Source organism: Apteryx rowi, unplaced genomic scaffold (genome assembly GCF_003343035.1).
Source record: "Apteryx rowi isolate R43461 unplaced genomic scaffold, aptRow1 scaffold_146, whole genome shotgun sequence".
Taxonomy (NCBI): domain Eukaryota; kingdom Metazoa; phylum Chordata; class Aves; order Apterygiformes; family Apterygidae; genus Apteryx; species Apteryx rowi.
The window spans coordinates 1,381,378-1,408,636 of NW_020447708.1; the positions used below are offsets into that span (position 1 = coordinate 1,381,378).

Sequence of the window (27,259 nt, forward strand, 5' to 3'; positions counted from 1 at the left end):
TTGTGTGTCTGCTTTGACTTCAGATATGCTGCTGCTCTTTTGTCATTTTGTGAAGAAGTCTGGTGCAGGATGTGCTTTAGTGACACAGGCATAATAAAATGGGATTGTACTGTTGTGCTAAGATTACTGGCAAGTACACAGTATAAACTAACTTCGCATTATTACACAAATTAACTTTGCATGGCCCAAAGACCGCAACTGCATTGTAATATGGAGATGTGACACATGCATGTATTCACACATGCAGCATCCTAGGGAATAAGTGGCACAGGATGACTGGAAGTGCTGTGTGTTTTTGCGGCCTCACAACCTGTTGCTAAGTTTATACAGCAGTTACTTATTCCAAGGCCCCTGAGTTGCCCTGCCCAGCTCAGCGCCCCCAGCCCAGCCCAGCCCAGCCCAGCCCAGCCCAGGTCCCGCCGCCATGACTGCCCCCCACAACTCAGCGCCTTGGCGGACTCCGTCGGCAAATGCCCCCCGTGACCAATAGCCGCTCACACTGATCCCGCGTCCAATAGGAGCTCGCAGTCGGCCACTGTTGCTAGGTAGAAGAGCGACTTTGTGTAGAGTCCAACCACCAATCCGTTCTGAGACCAGGAGCCAATGGGAGAATTCAGAGGCAGAGTTGACCGTAAAACGGAAGGGGTGGGCCCTCGGGAGAGGTAGTAGCCCATCAGAAGAAGAGAGGCTCGTTCTGCGCACCCCGATGGGCTGTGGGACCCGAAGTGACGTGTGCGAGCTCCAATCAGAGCTCGGGAAGCGGGGCGGGGGGCGTTGCGGAGGGGAGGCGGCGCGCAGTTTGAATTCGCGTGAGGGGTCGGAGGGGTGCGCGCGGGCTGTGGGGCGAAAGGTGGYACGCCCGCCGTCTCTGGGCGCTGCGGCGGAGGGCACCGCTGGGCAGGGAGGCGGGCCGGTCCGCGCGCCATGGCCTTCGACCTGGACGAGCAGCTGCGGCTGAGCAATGCCCGCTTCGCGGCCGCCATCAACCGCATCTTGGAGCGGGTGAGGGGCGCGCCCGCGCGCCGCCCCGTCCGTTGGGCGGGGGCCGTTGAAGGGGGCTCCTGTCGCCGGCCCGAGGCAGGCGGGCGGGGACCGAATCGCAGCAAGGCCGCGTTCCCCCGCTGCGTCCCCCCCCGGCGGCCTGTGCTGGGGCCTGCGTGGCTAGTGCGGGGGGCGGCGGGGAAGGGCTCCCACCTGCGCGGCCGTTTTCCGGGGGGTCTCTCAGCCCTTCCCCGCGGCCCCCGCGCACCCCTCCTGCCCCGCCTGGAGAGCTCAGTCCGCCTGTGGTTTCTCTTGCAAAAATGGCGTATGACTTGGCCTAGCCCTGCTGTCCTCCCGTGGCCCTCTGAACACCCCTGGGAGGCTGTTTCCCAGCGCTTTTTTTGAGGGTGCTTCTAAGTCCGAGTGTGTCTGCAATGACAGACTTTCTTTTCTTTGTGTGTGCTAATTTGCAGTAACTGACATTGGATTATGTTCATCAGTTAATTACCTGCAGTGTCACAAGGTCCTGTTGTCCTGGCTACAAAAAGCGGCCCTCGCCCAGTGTCTCACATAGCTTTGCAGGCCTTGCTGGATCCTGTGCCTTGGCATGTCTGAGCTAGTTCAAAGCCAGCTCCTTGAATACTCCCACAAAACCTAGATGTGGGACTGCCAGTTTGAGCAAGTGATGTAAATTAACACCCAAACTGCCTTTGTTGCTCACTTAACCCAAGTTAGGTGCTTTTAGATGAAGCATTTCCAGTGAAACTATAAGGAAAAGTGGGAGACTCCCTCCAGGAATCCTTACCTTGGAGCCTTTTTGTGTTAACAGCACAGAAACTGTATGCCTCAGAGCAGAGACCAACACATTTGTTCAGGGAGCGCAGCACTTTTGTTTTGGATGATGATTTGTGCTAACGTTCAGGTGCTGGCATAATGCCACATCTGGTTCGCAAACACATTTCTCCTCTAGTATTAGATTGGGTATTTTTGTATATTGTGAACTGTGGACGTGTGCTTGGGGGGTAATTCCAGTTCTTTCAGAGAAAGTTTAGAAGAAAACCTGTGATAGAATAAGTTACCCACTCTGAAAGCTTTCTCTGAAACTCCATTTTATCAGCGGCTGGTTTATGCCTTGAATTTGAATGATTTAGGTACATCCTTAAAATATATAGGATTTCTCTAGGAATTAATATTTCCAAATTGCTGAATTTAAAACCTATGCCAGTAAAACAACATACTGATAACTTTGTTTCAGACAAAACAAAAATTTATAAAAATAATATTTAAAACACATTAAACACTGTTTTGACCATCTATTCTTATCTTTAATTGTCCTTTTCATTTAGTATAATCATCCCTTTGAAGATGATTTACTTATTTCCATGGAAACTCTCACTTATGATACACCTGATGGTAAGAACTTCTTAAAGTTTCAATATTTACATGCTGGGTATTTAGACTTACTGAAGCATACAACTGTTGACGGTTATATGATGTCTCATTTCAACCAATACTGAATTTTGTCTACTCAGGTATGTAATTTCATATGTAAACTTTGACGTGCATATAAATATTTGGAAAATTTGTTTATGGGCACCATTTTAGTCTGTGTGCTGTGTTTTAGATAATGAAAAAGAGTTAGTAGCAAAGCTCAGGAGAAAAATGATTAATATTTGGATGACTTGCAGGGTAAAAAATCAAAATGAAGGAGAAGACTGAAGGGAAAGGAGGAATGGAGGTATTATGAAGTTGATATGCATGATTGGATTCTGTAGTTTGAGCTTTTAATATTTTGAAGGCGCTGTAAAGTGATAAATTTCTAGTATGTCAAATGTCAGGGTGGAATGGGTAAATAGTCCCTTCTTTAATATTACACTGAGCATTCATGTGGCTAGCATAAATCTATACCATGTTGTGCCATGTCATGGTTTTCCAGTGTCTCATTGTAACTGTCGATCTGTTTTAGAATGATTAATGCATACAGAGAGCTTACTGCAAAACAACTGTTGTTCTAAAATAGATTGCGCTAAGTTTTAATGGGAGTTGTGACTTAGTAGCTGGGTGATATTCCTGGGAGATGAAATGTTCTAGAAGTTTTTCTTCTCACTGAAGTGAGGATTATGAAATATAAATTACCTCCCCAGTTGTTAAAAAAGAACTTATTGGACGTACACACAAAGTAGTACAACACTGTCAAGTACTATGTAAATGTTACACCAAATATTGCTTACTTTCTAAAGGCATTTTCAAACTGGTAAGTTTGCATTTTATAGCATTTTGTTTGTTATGTGGTGTGTGTGTGTGTTTACACAGAGAGAAATAAAATGTATACGGTATTATAATACTCAGTTTTGGATTTGTAAAGGTTTGGTTATGTGTTCAGTTTAGTAACCTTTGCTCACATTTCCTATGAATATAAATCTCATTCCTTAACAGAGACCCATGAAGCCTTAACTATGCCACGTGTTAAATAAATCTTATTTATTTATTAAGTAAAATAACTTTCCCCTCCCCAGGGCTGTAATGCTCTTTGGGTTTTAGCTCAATGTTGTTAGGTGGACTCAGTATTTGATTTTTCTGACTTCTCAATTTTAACTTAAATTTATAATATTCTTTTGTTTTCCTGTAAATTTTTGTTTTAACGATTGTTTTGGCGATTGTTTGGATCTAATAACATTTTGTTGTTAGGTAATATGTTCTTCCTAAATATTGCATTTGTTAGAAAGCTACTCAATATAGACTAACAGTGTTCTATATAAAGCTATATTTGTATTAACCTTTCTTGTTATTTCTAGGACCAAAACAATGGGGGGAAGTGTCAACCAAAAGCCTTAAAAAATGGAGGAAGAAAATACTTAAGGTATCTAATAATACAGTCCTACTATGCAGTTAAAATGTAAAAACATTTCTTTATCATTTTTGTATATTTTATATACTCTTTTTATATATATATATAAACATACAGGAATATATTCTAATCTTTCTGTGCCACTTAATATTTGCAGGAGGTGTTAATCAATGAAGTCAATAACTTTTAAAATAAAGTTTTATGGTAGGTTGCTTTTGATTGTCAGATGAGATAGACTGAAATAGCAGACCATTTACCTTTGTCTACACCACCAATAAATCTGGAAAAAAAAATATATATATATATATATAAAAAAAAAAAAAGGAACATGTCCTTTTGCATCAGAATATTGCCATTGAAGTTAACATGTATTTGAAGTAGAATGTTTTGGTTCTGGTAATCAGTTTTTCAGTTCCAAGGGCCTTACTGGTCTAATCTGTAAAACAGTGCTAGATACTAAAATATCTTTGCAGTCTCAGCACTCGGTGTCTGTATCAGGATAAAGTCATTACTGTTTTGGGCCTGCTCTCTGTATGTTTTCATTCTGAGTATTGTTGTTAAACAAGCAATCGCTTCTTTTCGAAGTGAATCGTATACTGCAAAACTGCCAAAGACTACATTGCTTCTAATAAATACATGCTATGCAATAATGTATCATGTTCACTTTGCTGTTTCCATATGTAAATCTTTTGACACACACAACATTAGTCAACATGAAGTTATTCTGTACACATCAAATATTATTTATTTTGGTTTTAAAATATCACACGCACATGTTGCTTGCCTTGAAATCTAGAAATATAATGTAAAATTATTAAAGCTGAAATAGCGACACGCATTTTCTTTTCCTAAACTCCTCCATATGAACTAAACAGTGAATTTGATCAAGAACTCTGTGTTTCTCAAATAACCATAAAAAGGCAGCCTGCTGCCCCTTCCACAGTATCTGTCTAAAAAGCTAAGTTACGCGGTGTTCCTTGACAGCTAACACAGAAGCCGTTCTGAACCCCACAGAGTGGGAGGATGGGGAGTGAAATTCAGTCTTGGAGAGCAGGATGGGATTTAGTGGGGGGAGAAAAGGAGTTGTATCTCCCTCTCCCTTCAGCCCCTGGTAATACCTTGGGTAGCAGGTACTAAGGGTCCCAACAGGAAATGGCTGCACAGCTTTTTAATCTGAATCCATTAAGGACTATAAAATGAATTCTCTGTGTTAGCCTGTCATTTGTGCCAAGGTAGCTATAACTTACGTGCTTTTAGTGATTTTAACAGCAGCAATATGGCAAGATGTAAATCAGAGTGAATCATCAGGTAAACTTTACCATGTATTTGTTGCTTTGCTGGTCAGGCCATGGGAAAGGTGAACAAGATTGAATGGTTATTTAGGAAGTGCCTGATTGTAAAATATGCCAAAGTAAATAGAGGCATCATTCAAAATTACTATTCTAAGATTCTTCTGACTTTTTTTTCCTGTTTTAAATTGCAGCATGCTATCAGAAGTCGGAAGAGTGCAGGTAAAGTGTTTTTTAAAAAAAAAAAATAGGTGCTGTAAAAGATCTTATCCAAAAGAATCTTGACTTAATAGATTATGTCCTGTTTTTAAGTCAGACTCTTCCAGATACTCACAATTAATGCTTATGTTCTTAAAGATTCTGAAATGTCATTAAGAGTGCTTAAAATGAATAAATACATTATAACTGATGTTGCTATCAGCATAAGTTGATTAAAATAATCTACTCTTATCAGTTACACAGACAGCTTTTTGTTATTATGCTTGCAACATTTGTCAGATGTTAAGTGAATCTAAAAATTCCAACCCTGATTTATATTGCTGTACATGTGGAAGAATTTGGAATTTGCTAGCTTTTAAAAAATACCTGGAGAAGAGTACATATTTGAAAATGTGTATTAAAAGAATTTCATGAGGTTGAAAAGCTAGCTATCTAAAACTTAGTGATTATTCTGTGTCCTGAATGAATCAGGCTACCTACAGAAAAAGTAGTATATAGTTACTTCATTAAAGATAGAGTATCATTATGTAAGTCAAATTAAGACTGCACTCCCGAGTTTAATTCTGATACTTGTTAATCTTCAGATGTCAAACTTCCTCCTTTTGCATTGTCTTGAGAAGCTGTATGTTCAGATAAAATACATGTTTTTACCRGGCTAAATGACATCTTGCATGGGAAAATTTTGATGTATGGTACAGTAAGAGTGTGTTGGATTTTGTTCTCTTTACATTTTGAGGATTTTTTTTTAATGTGCTATTTATATTATGACATTCACCTGAGAAACTTTTATGCTGAAGGTTTGAGACCAAAACAAAACCAGGTATCTTCCCCTTCCTCCACAATTGTACCAAAAAAATCTGTCTGTACAGGATTCAAGTGTGTATACGTTAGACCAGCCTACAAAAATAAAATATTGAACTGGGAAATAAGGGTTTGGTACAAAAAAATTCAGATGGTCAGACACCTGACTGCTAAGTTTCAGAAAATGTGTGTTCACAGGTTTGAGCAGCAATAAAATGACTGGGTAGGACCTGCAGTGAAACTTAGAAAGAAACAGTGTCTAGCAATCTTTTTTTTTTAAAGTTAGCATATTTGAAGTCTTAAGCAAGTCATTTTTTTGCTATTGTTAATCTTTGGGTTTTGACCTAAGGTCTGAACGGCTTAGAAGCACCTGTTGAAGGAATTTGCTTCACAGGATTTCTTTAAAGCTATAAAGCTTGGTCTAACTATTTCTTTCATCTATTGTTCTGCATTATAGATAAGGAGACTAGGAGAAAACTTCATAACTTACGTCTTTTTTTTGCTACTTCTCGTTCAATTTAAGCAAAGTCTTTCATATTTAGTTATGTTTTAAGCTATTCTAGGAAAGAAATATTTAACTTCAATATTGAAGGTGGAGGAATAGCACCAGTGTTAACTGCTATAAAGAAAAAAACACTTAAAGATTTTTATTTATCCATGCATGTTTATATGTACTGTAAAAGATAGAATCTCCTGGGTCACGGTCAGCAGTGATTTTTTTTGTTTGGTGGTGTATGTTGCACTCAAAAAAAAAAAAAAGAAAAGAAAAAGAAAAAAAGGAGACATACCTACTTCTGCCTACGAATTATTAAAATTAATATGAAAATTTGACCTAATCTTGTTCTATACTCTTAGATTGTCTTGATGTATGTGTTACCAATTAGGCTACACAAACTTATGTGCTATTCATCGTTAACATGTAAAGTAACTTTACGAGACTCAGATGTAATGTATGTAATGAGCCCCTTCACTTTGAATATAACTGGAGTTTATTATTTGATTCACAATTCTGAATTTTTACTATTCGTTTGAATGGTATTTGCAAGTTTTCTTTGTTTTGGGTATATTGTCTGATACCCCTATTAAGTTTTGTTGGGTTAAATGACAGTTCTTTGAGTAGTTTTTATAAGGAAGTTCTGAGCATTGGAGGACCAAGTATGTTAAATTTCAGACTCCAAAAAGAGCAATATTTATCATACATTTTCCACTTAATTTTTCCTTTCCTTGAGCAGAAAGATTTTTAAAGCAAAACATCCTCTGTGATGTTTCATAGGTCTTGCTCTGTAGGGATGGAGATAGGAATTTTAATTGGACATCACTATTTTTGTGATTTCCTGTGTTCTCAGCTTAGAAAAGTTGGGAAAATGCTTTATTCAGCTTCTAAGAATATATTAGTATTTTTTAAGTGAAGCACTGATGTAGTATATATTTGCAAAATAACCAAGATAAATTCCTATCCTGAGAAGTTCCCAAGCTGAAACCTGATCCTGCTGATTATATAATATTCATGATTAACTTTATGTGTGGGAGTTGTATCATAGCCCAGTGTCCTACTCTTCCACTTATGTAGGCATATGCATCTTCTATTATCTGCTGGGGGGAGGGTGATGTTTGTGACATTCTTGTAAGCTAGTTAGGAAAATAAATCTAAATGAAACTACTTAAGATGGATTTGCAAATGGTTGGAACACTGTGCTTAGAATAGTTATCATTATATATTATATTATATTATTATATATATTATATTAGTCTGTGCTCAAACTGAGGGGGAAACACGAGATTTTTTTTTCCAGGACCTGTCCTGAGCACATTATTAGTTCATACTTTCATTAAGTAAATGACAGAGAACAGAATATCCTTGATTAACTTGCAGATGATGCCAAGTAGGGAGGACCACTGTGAAAGATATCCTGCAGACAAATTGGAGGATGGAAGGGGGGGGGAGAAAAGAACTTTTTGTAGTTTTGTGAAGACAAGTTCAAAGTAATAGACTTGTGTAGGAATAATCTGCTGCAGGAGGCTGGTAAAGGCTGGTTAAGCAAGATTGTTGTGAAAATAGCACACTCTGTACTAGAAGATATGCAGGGTGCCTAGTATGCAAAGCATGCAAAGCAATTTTTCTGCACTGCTCAGCAGTGGTAATGCCTCTGGTGAAGTACTTTGTGCTTTGAATGGTATCTTGGCTAACTGGAATGAGTCAGAAAAAGAAAAAATGACCAGAGGCACAGGTGATAGCACCTAAAAGGGGAAAAAAAGAAAGAAATGGAGCCCTTAAGTTAGATATTAGAAAAACTTTCCAAACGTAAGCACAAGAAAGCCCTGAAATAATTTATTAAAGAGTCTACAGAGTTGTTCTTAAAAATAGATTAGGCTTCTCCTAGGGATAAGTTAGGTATAGTCGTTCCTGCGTTAGAACAGAAGAAAGAATAGACAACATGTTTAGGTCACTTTCCATATGCTCTCTCAAAGTCTTAGAAAACTGGAAATCTTTAGATATATGCTTGGCGCTATTAAATCATTGGAAGTATTTACAGGAGGAAGTAGTATTTACATGCCTGAGTTAGATGTGATCAAAGTTTTCTCACCATTTAACAAAAAAGAAAAAATCGTGTCTGATATTTGACATCAATTTATCTGGAGACAAAATTACAGAAAAGCAGGAACAACAAATTCTGCCTTTAAGAAGAAACTTGTTTACTGGCAGTCCTGACTAGATTAAGCATATCTGGTAAAGCACATATGTTTTTTTCATTTTTTTTAAGTCTATAACTATCACAAGCGCTCAATCATAAGAAGTGCCACTACAGTGTTAACACCAGCAGAGTCCGTTTGAAGATTTAAATCCTTCTCTTAGGGAAAGCTCAAATTTCTGTAACTTAAGGAGTATTAACAATAGATTTAGGCAGTAGTTTTCATGTGCACATCATAACCATATGCATTGTATGCAGACTTGGGGTGTTATACTAGCATTTTCTAGATCCTCTTAAGTCTAACAAAGAGACGGTTTTTAGCACTAACTTTTTCAGCTATGTTATAACAGTTTTCAATCTGAGTAATTTCAGTAGCAAYGCTATCTAGTTTGGAGTCTAATTGCAAAATACAGGCTTATATAGAGGTCTTTTTGAAGCTAGCTGCTTCTGTCTAATTTTTTTTAGAAGCTTTAGTGCTTCTAGTGTTGCAATAGCTAATGGAGAACAAGGTACAGATTGAAATGTAAAAAAGAGACTTCTGCTTATTAATTTTTAGGTAAATATGGAACTTAGGCTGCTTTTGCACACTATTTCTTCTGCTTCTAATGAAATAAATGGAAAAAAAATCAAGATTTTGGGTGAGGCTATCTGTGAAAGAAGGCAGACACAGCAATTATGGAAGGTGAAAGTATACTATAAGCCCTCTTGCCAAAACTCAAAAGAAAGATGCAATAGATAGATTTGGGATTTTTCTCTCTCTTGTGCTTCTCACCATATGCCTAGAAAGCACTTGCAGTTGTCTTCCTTTTCCATAAATGATAGCGGCTGATAAAGGGACATGATTTTTCTGTTTAGTGTTGTTTCATGGGTTAAGAAGAAAACATAACATGACAGAAGTACATCTTAGCAGAATTAGTCTGGTTTTTTTGACTCAAACGTTGTTCTGCCACTCATTGTCTATTCTTCGTTCACTTCTATGTATGTGCTCTCTATTTTTTAATGTTTATTAAATATTTCCTGAATAAATAAGAATATATATACACAAATGAAGAATTCATGAGTTCAAGTAAAACATTGATCTGCAGCCTATCAAATTCTAAAAGAAGTATTTCTTTCTTCCCATGCATGCTAAGAAATATCAAAGCAACAGACCAGTGGTTTTGAAGATGAACGTTCAAAAGTGCATCAGGTAGGGGACACCATCCTGCACCCACTTTTTAAGTCTCTTTAGAGAAAATACACTTAWGTAGTCATAGCCTAACAGCTAAGAAATTAATTAAAACCAGGTGGTCCTGTACCATAGCTATAAAATTAGATTTTACAGACCTATTAATTGCAGAATAAAATTACTTTATTCTTTTAAAGTACTTTTAATAAAATTAAAGGCTTAATGTTTTTCACCCATAAACACTGAACCAAAATACGTAATCTTTTAAATAAATCACTGCAATTGTTCAAACTTCAGGTATCTTATTAAACAATTGTTTTTATGTTTTTCCTCAGAATGTAATACTTTAAGTGCCTACCCCATTGATATTCTGGGTCTCCAAGCTGTTTTTTCTTCATTAGAAGCAGAGAAAAAAATCTGGCTCTAGTATTTTGAAGGAACTCATAGTTGGGCAGAAATGGGCTATTTCACAGTTAATTTCTTTTCCTTTTGACAGAGTGTCTCGAAGAATATTAAAAGACCAGTATTTGTTTAAATCTGCAGTTATGTTTGATATTTTCTGCTTTTTGAGCAGGTTCCGTTTTTTAAAATGTACTGTAATGTTCTTTCCTCTTATTAAATGTTGGCAGTTGCATTTTTATTTCATTTTTGAAGAGTAATTCATACTGCTTATGTAAAAGGGTATGTGAAAGTAAGCTTTGTGCGTGTTTCATGTAATTACATGTCCTTCCATTTAATAGCCATGGGTTTCAGCTGAATTCTGGTCTCTATTTACATTTATTTAAAGTGAGAGGGAGCAGTTGGACATAGGTTTTTAAGCCATCAAATGTCTTTTTAGTTAGGCAATATAGGTCTAATTTTTCCTGTAAACTGTGTTGACATCTAGAACAGTTGCTTTTGACACTTGATCTTTTTAAGGAGAAAATACTCCACATTTGAAGAGTGATGGGCAATCTCATTGGTCAGGCACTCCTAATTACTTGTTCTGTGTTGGTGATAGAATTGTCTGATTTTATTGGTGCAATTTTAACCCAAAATACACTTTTACAATTGATCTAAGCAGAACAATAGCTTTTTAGATCTGTTGGGGTTTTTTTTTCTTTTTTAAAAGAAATCCTCAAGAATATGATACTAGATGTAGATTGGAAACCTTTACAAAAGGCTCCTCGTCCATAATAATGAGCTTTTTATGTAGCTGTCAGAATTCTAGAAAACGGACAAAAACAAATATTATATATAGTATTGTTTAAAGGTGGCTACGAAGAAATTTTCCTGATACATTGAAACAAAGAAAATCGCTAGTACATACTGATAAAGATCTGGTGATTAAAACTCATCTGTCAGCTGTTTTCACAATTATACTTTTTTGTTGTGTAATAGCTGCCTTCTCTTTTTGGCTTATTTGTCTGAATATAGAAGGACTGGGTGAAAAACTCGGTTTTCCTCACATCCGAGTAATCAGATGTGAATCAAAACAACATGTGTACAGGTTTATTGGCAAAGATGATGTCATTTAGGCACAGTTTGTGTAGTACAACTGATTTTCTTCCAAAACTTGATGAACTAATGAGAGCAGAAAAACTCTACGGACAAGTTAATATAGCATATGCTACAAAGTCTTAAAATGCCTTTCCTGTGCTTTTAAGGTATCTTATGAGAAGTCTTCTGTTGATGCATCTGATATAGGTAGGTTTTTTGATTTACTTTTCAGTTTCTTTGGAAAAGATTGGAAATAACTGTTTTTCATAATTCTCTAATAATTTTAATCTGTGTTCTATGCCTTTCAGAAGGTAGAGAATAAGGATAGTAAGAGACTGAGTTATTGGTAATACTATTGATGCAATATCCACATTTCTCTTCAAATCTCAGTCCTGAATCCCTGGTATGTTGGCTGAAGAGTCAACATAGAATATGTTCAATTGCCTTTTCTTAATAAATTGAAAGGAAAGATGAGATCAAAATTTTGGCATAAGTGGAAATAAACATTTTATTAATAATTAAAAATATGAAAATTAATTTCTAGTTGATCTGGTAAAAAAGGGTATTGAACTGAGCTGCAACAATGTCTTTTCAATATGTGAGAAGATCAACCATCTTTTATTCAATATTTGTACAGCTTCTATATCAGGCTCATATCATGTCTGCAAAGTTTTGGTAGTTTTGACCTTATGTTCTCAAATAATTATTTGACTGCAATAATTACGGATAACAATAAGTGACTGTTTTAAAACTTTTCTCAAGTAGTAAGTTTTAGACAAGCTTTTATATATTCAAGATAAAGATCTTAATATTTTGCATAAATTAAAATATGACTAGATGGTACCAAGCATTTAACTCTAATTATTAAAGAGCAGTTGCAGCATTATGGGTAGCTGGATGCTTCATATTTCTTTGTTGAGAGTAAATAGCAATCTGTAGATGCTGAATTTAGTCCTTTTATCATTTGAGAGGATAAGTTCAAATATCTGTATCTGAATGATAAAACAGACTTTCTGCAAACTTAGGAAATGTGACTGTGCATTTTCTCAGACTGCATGATGAAATATAGGAAATAAATTTCAGAAGCATCTGTAGCTTAGGTTCTGTAAGCTTCTTTTTATTTTTTGTTTTTTTTTCCCACTCATGGGATAAATGAGTGGTACAGTTCAGACTCTCGTATCTTCATAGCAGAGTACAATAATATGATTACTCACTCCTCCTCCTTTTCTTGTGAATGTTCTAAGGAAAGGCTAGAGAGAATTATAGCAACCTCAGTGAATCTCAGCTCTCTCCAAATAAAGTAAGACCTAAACATCAACTTCTTTAGAAGTGTGAGATTTAGATTAGTCACTTGAAAATGGAATTTCAGTCTACAGCTCTTCTTAACGTATAAGCAGTTAGCCATAGGGTTTGTTAACTGTTAGAAGAAAAGCTATCTTTAGCTGCTTTAGCTAAAACTTCATCTTTAGCAGTTTTATTCACTCTTCAGTATTCATACTGGATATTTCACACTTCTCAGTGAAGGCAGTATTCCTTTCAGGTATTATAAAGTATTTTTGTTGTGGAAAGTATGTAAAGACCATCAGTTGCAGGTACAAATAAAGTGAAGCCGCTCCAACCAATAGCTGTAGGTATTGGTCTGCACTTAATAATGAAAGTTATTAGATCCACCTTTGATTTCACAGGAAGTAGCATGGCAAAGTATAGTAATATCTGGAAAATTCCTTGGATCCATTAGAATAGGAACACATAGAAATGAATTTCTTTGGAGAGAAGGGTGGAAGTTCATATCTGAATTATATATTATCCAAGTGTGTTGTAGTTTAGAAGATCATACTGAAGTCGAAAGTTAACATTGATAGCTCCCTTACTAACATGCTCATCACTTAAGTATGACCTCTCTTTTAAGTAATGATAATGTATTGCATGCAGCTACAGTGAAATAACTTCCTGTATTACAGGATAGATTTTCCAGAGAGAAAAATGTGAATCTTCATTTTTTCCTCTCGTTTCTGCAGTTGAGGAACGAAGGTTTTGCCTAACTTTCCTTTTAGCCCTTAAAAACACTCTAAGCTCCCCTGGTGAAGATATTTAAGTTTTTTTCCATTCTCTGCTGTGCCATGGTCCTCTGCTAATAAAGTTCCTGTGATCTGAAGTCTGATTGATCATCCAGTGAATAATAAATCATGCTAAAATTATACTTCTGCAAAGTTTTACACTTAGAGTATTCAGCTTTCAAACAGACCAATTCTTTCTACAAAATAGGGTGTTTTCTGACATTTTGTTATTGGCATGATGGAGTCAAGCATTCCTGTCTGTGCACTAGAGTTAACTTTACAGCTTAGACCCCCCCTTGTTTATATAGTGGTCTAGTCTGGTTATCTCACTGACTGTTTAGGGAGTATTCTCCCACTTTTGTGCCTGTTAATTCTGGAGGAAGAAATGGCAGAAAAAGAAGAATTACGACAGGAACTTGAGGCCAAAACTTCTCCAGATGAAAACATTACAATTCTTATTGCTTCCTCTACTATTGATGCTTAGTAACTTTGAGTTTCTGTACATAAAATGACTACAACTTTATCTTCCATCAGCCATGTGGAAAGAAACTGAGAATCTGATAGGTTTGGGTTTCAATCCCAATAAAATAACTTTACTGGTGTTAGGTAGACTGTGGAAGCCAAGGAGAACATTATGATCTGCTCCCTCTGATTGCTCAGCGGTTTCACCAGAGGATGCCAAACTGTGTTGTCTCCCACAACAATGGTATTTTTTTCGTATGTATCCTTACCCGAACTGTGGCAGCAGTAGCCCACAGAGCTTTAGGTGATGATTGCCCTGATAAGGGAAAAAGAATGGGAGAGCGGATTAGCTTGGAAAACAACTTTGTTCTGTTGTTATTGATATAAGAATAGCATAAACAGACAGTAATGTAGGTACCATTACTATTTTCAGGCCAAGTTCTCCCCCCCCCCCTTCTTTTCCCTTTCAGGGCAACTCTCCTTCTGTCCTCTTTCTTTTCCCTGCAGTAAATTGGATAAATATATACCAGCCAAGGAAATTTAGAAATCAGGGCTTACATTGCAGTCAAAAGTTGTATGATCTTGAAGGACTGAGGCTTTAGGTAATGATGAATTGGAATTTCTAGCTACTTCTAGCACAAAAAAAGTTATGTCTCATTAGCAAAACTACACATAGAATACCTAGAAATGGAGTTGGAAGTTTTGGACTTGGTTTTGAGCATTCTCAAGTCTCTTTCTTACTTCTCACCTTGCCAGTTCTAAGGCAGTCTTGACAATAACAAACTAACAAAAGGAAGTGGTAGAAGAAGGTGACAATGTCCCTTTCCTTAGTATCTTTTTTGGAATATTTAGGAATGTAGGGGGAAAGAAGTGGGAGGAATACATGAAGGAATACTTTTACAAAAGCAATGCTTTGAAGAGAGAAAGAGAGAACTGGTTACAGATAAGTTATCTTCACTCTTCTTTGTTCCTCTCAAAAGTTATTAATGAGCCTATAAACCGTGGTCTTCAGTTGGACTTGAAATGGGAATGTAATTCAGAAAAAGCTTTAGTGTGGAGAACGGTTTTGTAAAATGAAAACAGTTTAACCAGTAAGTTGTACAGTGTTTATTTAAAAACTTTTCTAAAACTGTCTTCATTTTGTTTTAGAGTTCAACCAAGTTTTATTTAGTGTTTATCTTAAAATTGTAGGTGAAGAAAGTGATGCCGATATAGTTTCAGTTAGAAGAAAATTTGAAGACATTCACTTCCAGGTAAAAGTTTCAGTTCCTGTTTGCTAATGTGATGGAATAATTTTGTGTTCAATTGAATAGTTCAACTATTTGAGTAGCTTATACATGCCTGAAGGGATAATGTACCATCAGCAGAAGACTCTGAGGTCTGCGGCTTAATGCACCTTTGTAGTCAGTATAGAACATGGGAGGTTCAAAAAGTAATGTCATGAAGAGCAATATGAAATAATTTTTGTGTTGGTATTATTAGTACACCAGAGAAAACTATAAAATATTTTGTACAGAACAGGTGACCCTGAAAGTCTGTTGTAGGTATGGAAAAAGAATACTGTAACTAGGTGAATCATTAAGTGAAGAGAAAACACTTCTAAAAAATATGATTGTTCACTGCAGAGTCTAAAGTAAAGAGGAAACACAATTTAAAAAATAAATTTGAAGTAGTGGCTACCACAGCAAAAGCAGACTAGACTCTTCCGCTGTTGTTTCACAAAACTAGAGTATGGGTATTAGGACTACCCTGCTTCAGAAAGGCAGAGTTTCATTGTTGGAAGACGTTTATGATTTATTATCAAGTGCTTTTACTTTTTAAGTAGAGCTGCATTATAAAGAACAATTTCCTTTGTACATGAATTCCTGAGGTGTTAATAATATTGTGTAAATATTTTTAGCCATAATTGCTAGTGCTCTGTAACCTATCACTAGGACTTTTGAGGGGTTTTTTGCTCAGTGGGTGTTGTGAGGCAGAGAGAGGTTTCCTCTGGATCAATAAACTAGCTAGTTATCTCTTGTTATAGGTTTTCACATACAGTTTTTTCTCAGGATTTTTTTTTTTTTTTTTTTAACATAGAATGTATACGCTAGAAAAGTTTATGCTGGTTGGATATCTTTGTCTGACTAAGACTGATTTGAAACAATGTGATAAATCTGAATGTGTAAAACGCGTTTGTCAGTGTCACTAATTTCTATATATTTTAATAAATCTTTTTTAATTTTTTCTAAGAATCTGCATGATGATGTGGAAATGCAAGAGAAAGTAAAAGTTCAGGTGGATGTGATAGTACAAGAAGATGCTAGAAGAATTCCAAAGTGGATTGCGGTAATGTATTTCTCCTGTTCCATTAGAAGTTATTAACTAATTAATAGTTCAAAGATGCTGTATTTTTAGCTTCTTATCTTTTTTATATATACTTTTTATTGATGGAGAAAGTTAACTTCTTGAGGATGCAGCATTTTAAAAATATGTTGAATTGATTTTAAAAATGGATTGGAGATGGCTTATCCAAACTTGTTTGCGTGGTGGAAAGCAGTAATACCATGCTAAAATTAGCTTTCAAGAATTATTTTGGCCTTTGGCCTTTCTTAATCTGCTAGATTTGTTGACACTGCTGAATCAGTTTATCTGCTGATGTTACTCAGTGTTATTAGTTATCCTGTATGTGTTTCTAACCTCTTGTTCTTCCTCAGTCCTCTCACTTCCATGGAATTGCAGTCCCCATTAGGAATAATGGAATGACTCTTTACCTATGGGCAGCACAATGATTGCTGATAAAGATTTTCTGCTGCTGCCCTCACTGCTCCTCTCCTACTTGCCCTCTACATAAATATATATCATAGTGTCTTGGATCTATCACAGCAGTGATTGCGAGAAACTTTGTTCTTTTTACTCTGATGTGTGAGTTGGTCTTCACATCAGTAAGTCTGCTAAAAAGCCTAATATTGAGGCTTATAGCAGAAAAAAAGAAATTTTGTATTTCATTGAACTTTTTTTTTCCCAAGCAATGTTATGCAGGGTATGGCTTCTGTTTCCTACCAGATTTGCAGGAGAAGTGTAGATTGTCCAAGTATATATAGCAGTATTCATGTATAAGTTCTTATATTTAGGAAAGAAATTGAAATAATATACATAATGTAGAAGTTGTAAAGGTGATAAATGGCTTTGCAAAACAACCTATTTAAAAGTGGTAACTTTTAAGAATTCTTACTAAAGTCTTCAACGAGACTTCTTCCTCCTTGTCCTAAATTTTACTCAGTCCTTCTGAACCATATCCCTATACAAGATCTAGCACCATAGGGAGAAGATGGGGACAGTCACTGTTCTCAGTGAGGCTGTGATGTTACTTCTGATATGCAAAAAATTCAGGTTATTAGATTTGTGGTGTTTTTCTTTTTTTCTTTATTTTTCAGATAACACCTCAAGAATCATCAAAAGGTCTTCACTTAGCTTCACCAGTGCAAGAACTGTTTGGTACAACTAAATCTTTTGGGTGTGGGATCAAATATATTAGTTATTTAACATGTTTTATTTATTGAAATTTATTAAAAATAAATATTTAATTTATTGAACATATTGAACACACATTGAACACACTAACCAACAGAAAAATACAAGAGTTTGAATTCTTAAAGAGACATTGGATAGATGTGATTTTGCTTATGGCAAAATGTATTCGAAAAATAGAAAATATACTTATTTTATGTATGTATATATATTTTTATATGTGTGTGTGTATATATGTACATATATATATATATATATATATATGTAAAAACAGCTACTCTTAAACAGTCTCAGGAAAAAGGCATACCTGCAGAACATGGGAGCATTAAGCTCAGTTAAATTAAAACATAATTTTGTGGTTTTACTCTATTTTAAATTAAAGGAGTATAATGAGTGGCTTTTTGTCTGCTGGGTAGTTCTCTGGCAGTCAAAGTGGTACTTAAGTAGTAAACTTTCTTCCTTCAAAAGATCTCCAGACTTGATCCTGCAAAACTTAGGTGAAATTCTGGTGTAAATATTTCATGCATTAAGAACTCCAAAGAGCATTATCTTCAGCATGCTTTAGCACAAGGAAAGCTGCATTGGTGTTAGCCAAGTGCAAAACTTTCACATCCTATGGAAATACGGTAACAAAACCTATAGGATGAGGCTGTGCCTCTTGGTCAGAAATTAGAGCAAATGAAGCAATCTGTTCCTGCAATGAACCTTATTTCTAAATATTAACCTATTTTAAAATAGTTTATTTTTCCAATGCATTTAATTTCTGTCTTGTATTATCTATGTTAGTTCAAGGTTGTTTAGAAAAACTTTTTTCTTTTTCCTAGTCTATTGTATGTTAATCATCCATTTAGCTTGGCAAAAATGTAGTGAAATTTGCTATTATATTAAGAATATCTGTACCACATGCAATTGATTCAAAGTCATGTAATACATTACTGGATATGTTGTAATAGTTATTTGTCTGTTTTTGTGGTTGGTTGTTTTTTGTTTGGTTTGTTTTTTTTGTTTGTTTGAGGTTTTTTTGTTTGTTTGTTTTTTGTTTGTTTTTGAATAGGCCACCAAGCCACTCTTTGCAGAAAAAAATCGGGATTTGGAAATGAATATTCTTCATCCAGATCTCTCCAGTTACATTTGCCTGGTGTTTCTACTTCACCAGATACAATAACTGTACCCAGGCATCAACCTCTTCTGGAAGTGAATGAAACTTTCTATGATAGTATCTTGGAAGTATACCAGTCTGCAGATGAGGAATGCTCCTGGAGCAATGTAACACTTGGAGACTTGTATCCAGGGATGGTAAAGACACTAACAAGGCTCATGAGAAAGCGTTTTCAGAGAAAAGTGTTTGAATATGTAATTGAACACTATAGACACAAAAGATGGCGTTCTGGAAAACCAAAACTCAGTGTCACTGTAGAGAAAATAAAAGGGTTCAGACCATTTAAATTGAAGCAAGCCTTGCCTGGCATATGCAGCAGTAGTAGCGAAGACATCCGGAATCTACGTTTTGGAAATAATGCAAATAAGAACTGTGATAGCAAGTGTTCCTTTAATTTAAATGGCCTGGTACATTATTCTCACAGTGATGCAAATGAAATGGAAACGGACTGCTCTGACTCAAATTTAGAACATGATTCAGCATCTGGTAAAGGCCAAATTGCCTCTGACCAGACTGTTCTTCCTAATGTTATGGCTAGAATGGGAGAGACATTTCTAGTTGAAGATCCATTACAGACTACTGCCTCACTGAAGAATTCAAAATGCAATGAAAGTGAAAAATTGACTTACAAATGTTCTTCAGATTACCCGTCTATAAAATCTACTGTCAATTCAGGGTCAGCAGCGCTTCATCTGGTAAAAGAGAGCAAAACTCACAAAATTGACTTTCCTTTTGATGATGCTTCAGGATCGTGCTCACCAGTTTGCAATTTCAGTAACAATGGTAACACTTTTGCACCAGTTATAAACAATTCTCTTCGAAGAACATCGAATACATTACTCAGAAATCCTGAAACAAAAATTCCTGAGAGGGGGATTTCTCTGCAGCGCAGCTACTCATTTTCCTCTTTGCCTGTGAATCTGAGTCCTTCAAAGACTCAGAAATACGAAGATGCATTTGAAGAACTCTATCGCAAACTGTGTTCCAAAGAAATTCAAAAGCCTTTGACGTTGACAAAACTGCCTTCAAGCTCACGGAAGCTTGAGGAGAAAGGAGAATTAATGAAGAATAATTTAAGTGATTCTGTGAGATCCAATGTACAGTATGACAGAGCATTTGAGAAGGTTTATCGGAAATTGTGTGGTGATAGTGTTCCAAAACTCCCTGGGCTTCAGAGAGCTTCAAACTTAATGAAATGTGAAGTAATACAGATGTCTGAAACTGTAAATGCTCTCGTTAACTCACCTGTTCGAACTTTATCTGCAATTCCTAGAGTTAAAAGACTAGCAAATGTTCGAAATGATCTGCTTTCTTCACCTGTAAAGCGACTGAAAAATATACCTGAACATTATTTTCCTACAACAGTATATCAGCAGATTTCTCCCGGGAAAACAGTTGGCATGGTTTTTTCAAGCACATGCAGTGGCAATAACCCCAGCTTTTATGACAGTCACAACTGTCAGAGTCAGGTATTGGAGGACTTTGTAAGAAAATTGTGTATTCTTTTGCTGATATTTGGAGAAAGGCTTTTAAAAAAAAAAAAAAAAAGGTTGGAGTTGGAAGGTCTTTAAACTAGTCAGAACATTCTGGTCCTTTTTTGTTGGTAGTGTTTGTTTTGCAAAACAGTTCAAATGTAAACTGTATCAGGTCTCCTGGATCCTCAAATTCTATGTGAGGAAACTGTCACTGTGTTTAGGAATCTTGAAAGAGGTTTTAAAATGTTCAGCAAAAGCTTTCCTCTCATTTTAATAGCCTGTGTCATTACTTAAAAAAAAAAAAACAAAACAAAAAACCCCACCAAACTTAGACAGCAGACCTGTCAATTAAGGCATTGGAATCATTAGGCTTGTTTAATTAAGTTTTAAAACAGGCCCTTAGTTCCAAGTTGCCAGTCATTTCTTCTAGCACAAGCTGTGAAGTAATACTTGAGTTTTTCTACTGACGTAATCTGTTGATGCTTTATTTTCAGGACTCTGGATTTCACACTTCTCCAGATAACACCTTTCTTGTTAGTCCTTGTACTTCTCTGCGAGGTTAGTTTCAGAGGCTTTCTGAATTAATACTTTAGCGATCACAAGCACTTATTTAAAGGGTAAATCTATAGATGTCCTCTGCAGACTCCCATTGAGATGATAGCTCTTCTGCCTCAGTAATAATTGGATGTTTAAATTTCTTTAGTATGTAAGGAATCTGCTTAGAAAATAATTTCCTGAATCACATGTTGACTGCTGTTAAGCATTTCTGTTCGTTAACTAGAAATTTTCTTACTATCTGCTGGTTTGCTGGTTATTATCTGCTAGTTTATCTGCTGGTTTGCTCTCTTTTTTTCTCTTAAGTTTATTGTTACATTTACTCTCTATATGTAAACATTCAGTAGGAAATTGTATTTTATCAACTGCATTTTTTCTGGTATCAACAGTTTCTTCCCTGACCTTGTACATAATTGTGAACTACTTGTATCTTTTTCTAATGGTAATAAATTACAAGTACTTTGAAGAAAGTTAGCTTTATACTTAAGTATATACAGTGCTCTTGAATTGTATTTGAAATTATGTTTTGTCAGAAGCTTTTGCATTAAAATATTTTTGTACAATATTTTGCTGATTAGAATATGGTGATTATTATCACAGTCTTACTAGGCTAATATTTTAACAACAAACTTTAGTGTCTCTGCTACTTCTCATGGTGCTTGTGCATTTCATCCTGTTATTTTTCATCAGCAGAGTCTGGAATTGCAGATGTCCACTCTGATAGGCCTAGCACACTGCAGAATTACACCTTTCGCAGAAGTGCACAGAAATGTCACCAAAGGTAAGTGCCTCTGGAGTTTCTATTAAATAAATTTCAAAACAAGTTCTTGCATGTTTTACATTTATATTGCAGGCATGGAGGTTGTTGCTTATAGTCCTGCATCGTGTGTACTAGTATGATGAAAATCAGCTTGCATTCTTGGGGAGATCCCAAGCTAATAAAACCTGCAAACTTGAACACTGGGAGGCAAGTGTGTCTGGACATAACTAGCCAGAGTCCAGTATGGATGGCCAACAAACAGAAGTTGCTATGATTGGTCTTACTGAGTAGCCACTCTAAGACTTATTTTCTATTCATTATAGAGATGCTTTTCATTTTAGCTATGACATAACTACAGAATTGTTTTGGTTCTGGCTATATGTTTGAACTGACAAGTCCTCTTGGATTCTTAAGATCTGGAGAGTGCAGTATATTGCCATTTAAATGGCTTTCAAAAATCAACTCCTGTCCAGGTGGGCATATTTACCTGTTTCTGCTCTGTGCCAAACCAGCAGTGGCTCTCTTTGGAATGGACCCAAGATGCTCTGTTCCTCTTCTATCGCTATCAGCAGAGTATTAACATCTCGAGAGAACGTTCCTTCCAGCTTCCTGAATGATGGCGTACTGCATCTATTTTCCTTAGTATGCTACTTTTGAAGACTTCTCAAGCTTTAGATCTCTTGGATTATGAATTATGAGTTGATTTTATAGGCAGCAGGATTAAAAGGCATTCAAAGTTCACTAAACAATCTCCTTTTATTTTCTGAAACATTTCTGTGACACAGAAAACGGCCTAGTTTTGCCAAAAAATCTGATTTGGCACCCCAAGATGTGCTGCCTTCCCAAACTCAAAGTCAAGAAGATGTTTTCTCTATGCTTGAGGTGATTGTACAGCTAGTATCAATTTTTCTGACAATGTTCAGATTAAAATTTCAGAAGAAGACTGAATGCATTTTGAAAGCATCTGTATGGAGGTCTTAAGCAGAAAGAGGCTACATTACTTAAAGAAAAAAGTGTCAGTTTAAGCAAAAATGAAATAAAAACTTACAGGCATTTATATGACAAGTACAAAATGATATTAATTAAGATTATTTTTGATATAGTGGAGTATTGGAAGGAAGCTGATGAGTACAGAAGGATGTTTTTGTGATCTTGAGTATGCTCATTTAGCACTTAGCTAAGTGAATTTTTACTCAGCTATTGAATTTACCTTTTTTCTCCCTTTTTTCTGACTCCACGCAAAACCCTCCATATGAGATTACTGTATTGTTCTGAAGAACAAAAATGGTTTACTCTTCTTAATGCTTGCAAGTAAATAAGTTTAGGGGAGAGCAGGAAATCAGTATTTCAGTAAGTGCTTTCTTGCCAAACCATCTGGAATAAAATCTATTTCTTTTGTTCCTTAATTACACAAATGCATGTTTCTTAGTTTGTAACCTAAATGGACTGTCAGTTGGCAAGCTTCCTTAGGCCTGGGGTTTGATATTCTTAGACTTCTGTGGCTGTAATAAACATCCCAGGAGTGAAGCTGCTCTTTAATGACTTTTGAGCCCTCAGAAGTTTTATGCCTAAGCCAGGTGGCAAAAGGTGGTATGCTGTATGAATAGTTGTGGGGAAAAAGAGGAATATTCTCATCTTGTCTGGAACTTGACTGTCTTCAGCTAGAAGTTGATTATGAAAGAGATATTTCAGAAATGTCCTTAGCTAATAAACTGTTCTGTAGCTTTGTGTAAATGTTGTCTTATGACTATACTGTTATACCTGATTTTCAGATGTAAACCACATTGGTTTAAATAGATCCAAAAAACATGTTGCTATTTCTTCAATAACAGTAAAGAAATAATTGTATTCCCTCTTGCTGCAACATATCTTTCATTTGTAGCTATTTGTGAATACATTCAGCGATTGCATCTCAACACTGTTAATAGATATTTGTATTAACATAATTTAGGTTAATGTAGTAACATTACTGAGATGTTAAAATGACATAAGATGAAATGTTTCCACTTCAGCTGAATGCTTGCAGGCAAGGAAGCCTGCTGCAGGTCACCATCAAGATATTCAGATATCTTGCTTTGGCAATTTGTTTCAGTTTCATTCTGTTTATTGTAAACTAACCAGTAAGTAAGCATAGTGTGTGGGTTTTTTTGTTTTGTTTTATTTTTAATTTACTGTAACTTTATGATCTAAACAATTCTTTTATATAGGGTATCCAGAAAACTAAGCTACACTGATGGGAAAGACTGAAATCCTAGCATTCCCTTGGAGGACTTCCTAAGCAAAACTCACGAAGGAGCATTCATGGACTGCTACAGAGAAAACATTGTTTTATAACTTTTAAAAATCAATTAATTATGAATCGTAACTTAAATATTTTAATTAAGAGAGCGCAATTCTTAGTAAGCAGGAACATTAATATACAATTAGTCCTGATTTATTCTTCCCTATAATATAAAACAAGCTCCAGAAGCTGCTACTTCCCTTCTGAAAGGCACTTCTTACCCCTCTGGTTTCATCAGGTATTTGCAAGGAATCAGGGTTCCTTTTTATGGCTAAGTTTGTTTTCTGTATTTAAGAGTGTTTATAATAAAAGATTTTGTGATCTGTGCTATTTTTTTTAATCTGCTGGTAAGCTGTGGTATTTAGTGTAATAGTAATAAGGTATTAACAAGCTCTGTTTCTGCCTGAATTTCTACCTGTGCCTGTTTTATACATGTGACATTACTAAATGCATGAAAAAAATCTAAACGGACCTGGATGACTTGTAATATGCCTGGTGTATCATTTTAATGTTTAATTTTTCAAGTAGCTCACCAAAGTCAATTGTTCAATAAAATTTTATACGCTAATGGATTTGATGTTTATATTCTTTTATGTTCTCACAAAGTTCTACCTGACAATACACAGAACGGTTGAGGTTGGAAGGCACCTCTGGAGATCATCTAGTCCAACCCCCTTGCTCAAGCAGAATCACCTAGAGCACTTTGCCCAGGATTGCATTCAGACAGCTTTTGAATATCTCCAAGGATGAAGACTCCACAACCTTTCAGGGCAACCTATTCCAGTGCTCAGACATCCGTATTGAGAAATTGCATAACTCCATTAGTGTTTTCTGTTCTAAAGTAACTTAAAGGTACGCTGGAATTGTTTTTTGGACATGTTTGACTCTAGGTAAGACTTCTACACAGCAACAGAATGAAGGCTTACCCAGGTGCGAAACTAGATTTATTTAAAGAACATAGCAGTAGCTCATTTCATCTATGCAAATAACTTAGAATTTTAAGAGGTAGTTTTTGACAAACCTTGAAGTGTTGAAAGATAAATAAGCTCATCTCATCGGCACCTTTTTGATGCTAGCAATAGCAAGGAGCATGTTTGGAGTTTGATCCTCCAGTGTCCACTTTTTTGTCTACAACTTATATTTAGGATGATGTACCTAAGAGTGTGCTGATGTTTCTAACAGCACTGGTTAGAAACTGATACATCTGCAGCGATTGTTGGATGTTGTCATGACTGCTAGAGTATACTGATGTCTTAGTCTTATGATAATTTAATGGTATTACTTACTATGTCATCTTTTGATCTCTGTCCCTCCTCCATTCCAAATAGTTTTTGCTTCTGCCACCATATTTCTTTTTCTCTACTATTACTTGCTTCACTGTTCTACTGAATATTTGATATTTGAATGAATGCTAAGCTTGCTTTTAATAAAAATAGCTTCACACTGCTTTAGTTTGCCCCTCTACACACTTTTTTTTATAAGGAATACTCTAAAAACAGGTTACTGAGAGAGTGTAAATCTACACTTGTCATTTCCTTTTTGTGTTGTGGTTATTTCTGAAGCTTTCTTTATACGTTAAGAATTTATTAAGTAATACATAAAAAGTTCTGTAGGTCTTTCTGTAATGGCTTGAAGAGGGAGCAAGTTTGAACATGTACTTTCTTAGATTAATTCAGTCATTTGAAAAGTATCACCCAAAAAGCCTTAAATATGTCTTTAGTTCAGTTATTTAAGCAAAGAGAGGGTAAAAAGCTGGAGGAATAATTCCCAGACTGTTTACAGTTCAGGGAGGAAAGCTAAATCTGGACCATAGCAGCATTAGAAGTGCCTTAGAAAGAGTTGATGGGCCATGAAAGTTAATCCAGAAGTGGAAGCTGTGAGAACCACAGTGAATAATTTAATGAAAGCAGTGGTCAAAGTTAGAAAGGAAGTATAAATTGAAGGAGAATATTTACAGAAAGTATCATGCTCTTTAGCAAAATAAGTTGCAAGGAGAAGCAGCTGCTGAAAATTGGTGTAAATAAATAGCTGGAATAAACAATGAAGACTAAGAATATAGAAGCAACTAAATGTGCCTAAACTTCATTAAGCGTGCTTGCTGTTACGTGTGCAGTCAATGAGAGAAGTGTGCGCTTTATTTTCTGTTAAAGTAATGTTCTGGCTGAACTGACAGGTTGAATTTAGGTAACTTGTTGAAGTTCTTTGACCTTAGAATTTTTAGAGGAAGAACATAATCAACAGTGCAAATGTTGTGAGAAACTTGAGGAATTGCTGTTATTGAGCAAAGCTACACAAATTGTTATGAAATTATGAAAACATCCTTTTTCTCATGTATGTTTGAAAAACAGTAACAAATAGACTCTTGGACCTGTGCTTATTTGCTTGAGAGCTTGTTCAGGAAAGCTTTTACCTTTAATCATCTCAGAAGGTCTGAATATTGCATGTGATTGGTGTGTCAGCCAAATTGAAATATTTTTTATTTATATTTTACATACCATCATTAATGCTATTCAAACAATTTTGATGTGTGAGGCTAGGCAAGAGCCTGTTGATATGTATTTTATTTTGACTTTACTTTGTTCCCAGTATGGAACTAGGCTATAAATAATTCCTTCCAGCTCAATCAAATTAGGATAGTAGTACTTTATGCTCTGATGTCTCAGTGCTTAGCTTTAGATTTTTATTTTTTTTCCCCTTCCCACTTAAGATCTCAGTCTGGAGAATAGTTTAATGTAATGCTCCATTAAAGTGCTCTTCTATTGATTCTCCAAAAGTACTTTTTGCTGCTTCTCCAATGGTAGTTGGTCTAAGACCATGACAATACAGTCATTTTAATTCCTCTTTAGTCTACATCACTTCTGAGGTGGTAATAGCCAAATATGTATTGACCTGGCTTCCCCAGACGAAAGCACATGCTAGCTTATGAGAGGCAGCGGCATGGGGCAGCTGGGCCATGGGGCTGGCCCCTTCCTCTTGGTGTAGCATACAAGTTATGCCATGCTAAAAAGGCTCACTAACTATGAGCTAAGCTCAGGCATGGACCAGCATGTCACTGAACTGTTTCTTTTACAGTGACTTTTTTCTTCATAAATTTGGCACATTTCTGGACAAGTCCAGCCACTTCTGCTTTAACAACAGGTGTTGGCCCTTTGCACAAAGGGTTTTTTCTGTTTTATAACTGTTTTCAGGACTGCTAGCGCTCCTTCAGGACCTGAAATGCTCTCAGGGCTTTGTATGTGCTCTTGAGCTCTGTGGCAATGTGTTCTACATGGATTTTGAAGGCCCCAATATGTTTTCCTGAGAAGACAAAACTGTCTGACACCTGGAGGCATGCATATTACATCAACAGTGTCTCACTGTTTCATGCTACTGCTGCATAATGACTCCCAGAATGTGTTGCATAAAAATGAATCCTTTCTATAAAAGCTTACCATCTGATGAGGTTAAGTTCTAAAGATGAATGTGAACACTGTCAGTTATTTAGTGAAATAAATCTCTCTCTAATTTCTTTAAATACTTGTTAAA

The 27,259-nt window shown here is 36.1% G+C and overlaps 1 protein-coding gene across 2 annotated transcripts; it reads left to right on the forward strand.

Annotated features, from left to right (window-relative positions):
- Positions 1–922: 922 nt before the first annotated feature.
- On the forward strand, positions 923–27,218 carry HJURP (Holliday junction recognition protein). 2 transcript variants are annotated; one of them, XM_026058359.1, is made up of 13 exons: positions 923–1,002; positions 2,328–2,394; positions 3,777–3,841; positions 5,313–5,340; positions 9,962–10,017; positions 11,643–11,682; positions 15,186–15,247; positions 16,227–16,322; positions 17,411–17,471; positions 18,559–20,132; positions 20,633–20,696; positions 21,384–21,474; positions 23,661–27,218. In XM_026058359.1, the coding sequence occupies exons 1-13, from the start codon at positions 925–927 to the stop codon at positions 23,698–23,700; spliced, it is 2,322 nt and encodes a 773-aa protein (XP_025914144.1). In that variant the 5' UTR covers positions 923–924; the 3' UTR covers positions 23,701–27,218. The 2 variants fall into 2 exon arrangements, with proteins under 2 accessions (XP_025914144.1, XP_025914145.1); XM_026058360.1 differs by having other exon boundaries at positions 21,387–21,474.
- The last annotated feature ends 41 nt before the right edge of the window (positions 27,219–27,259 follow it).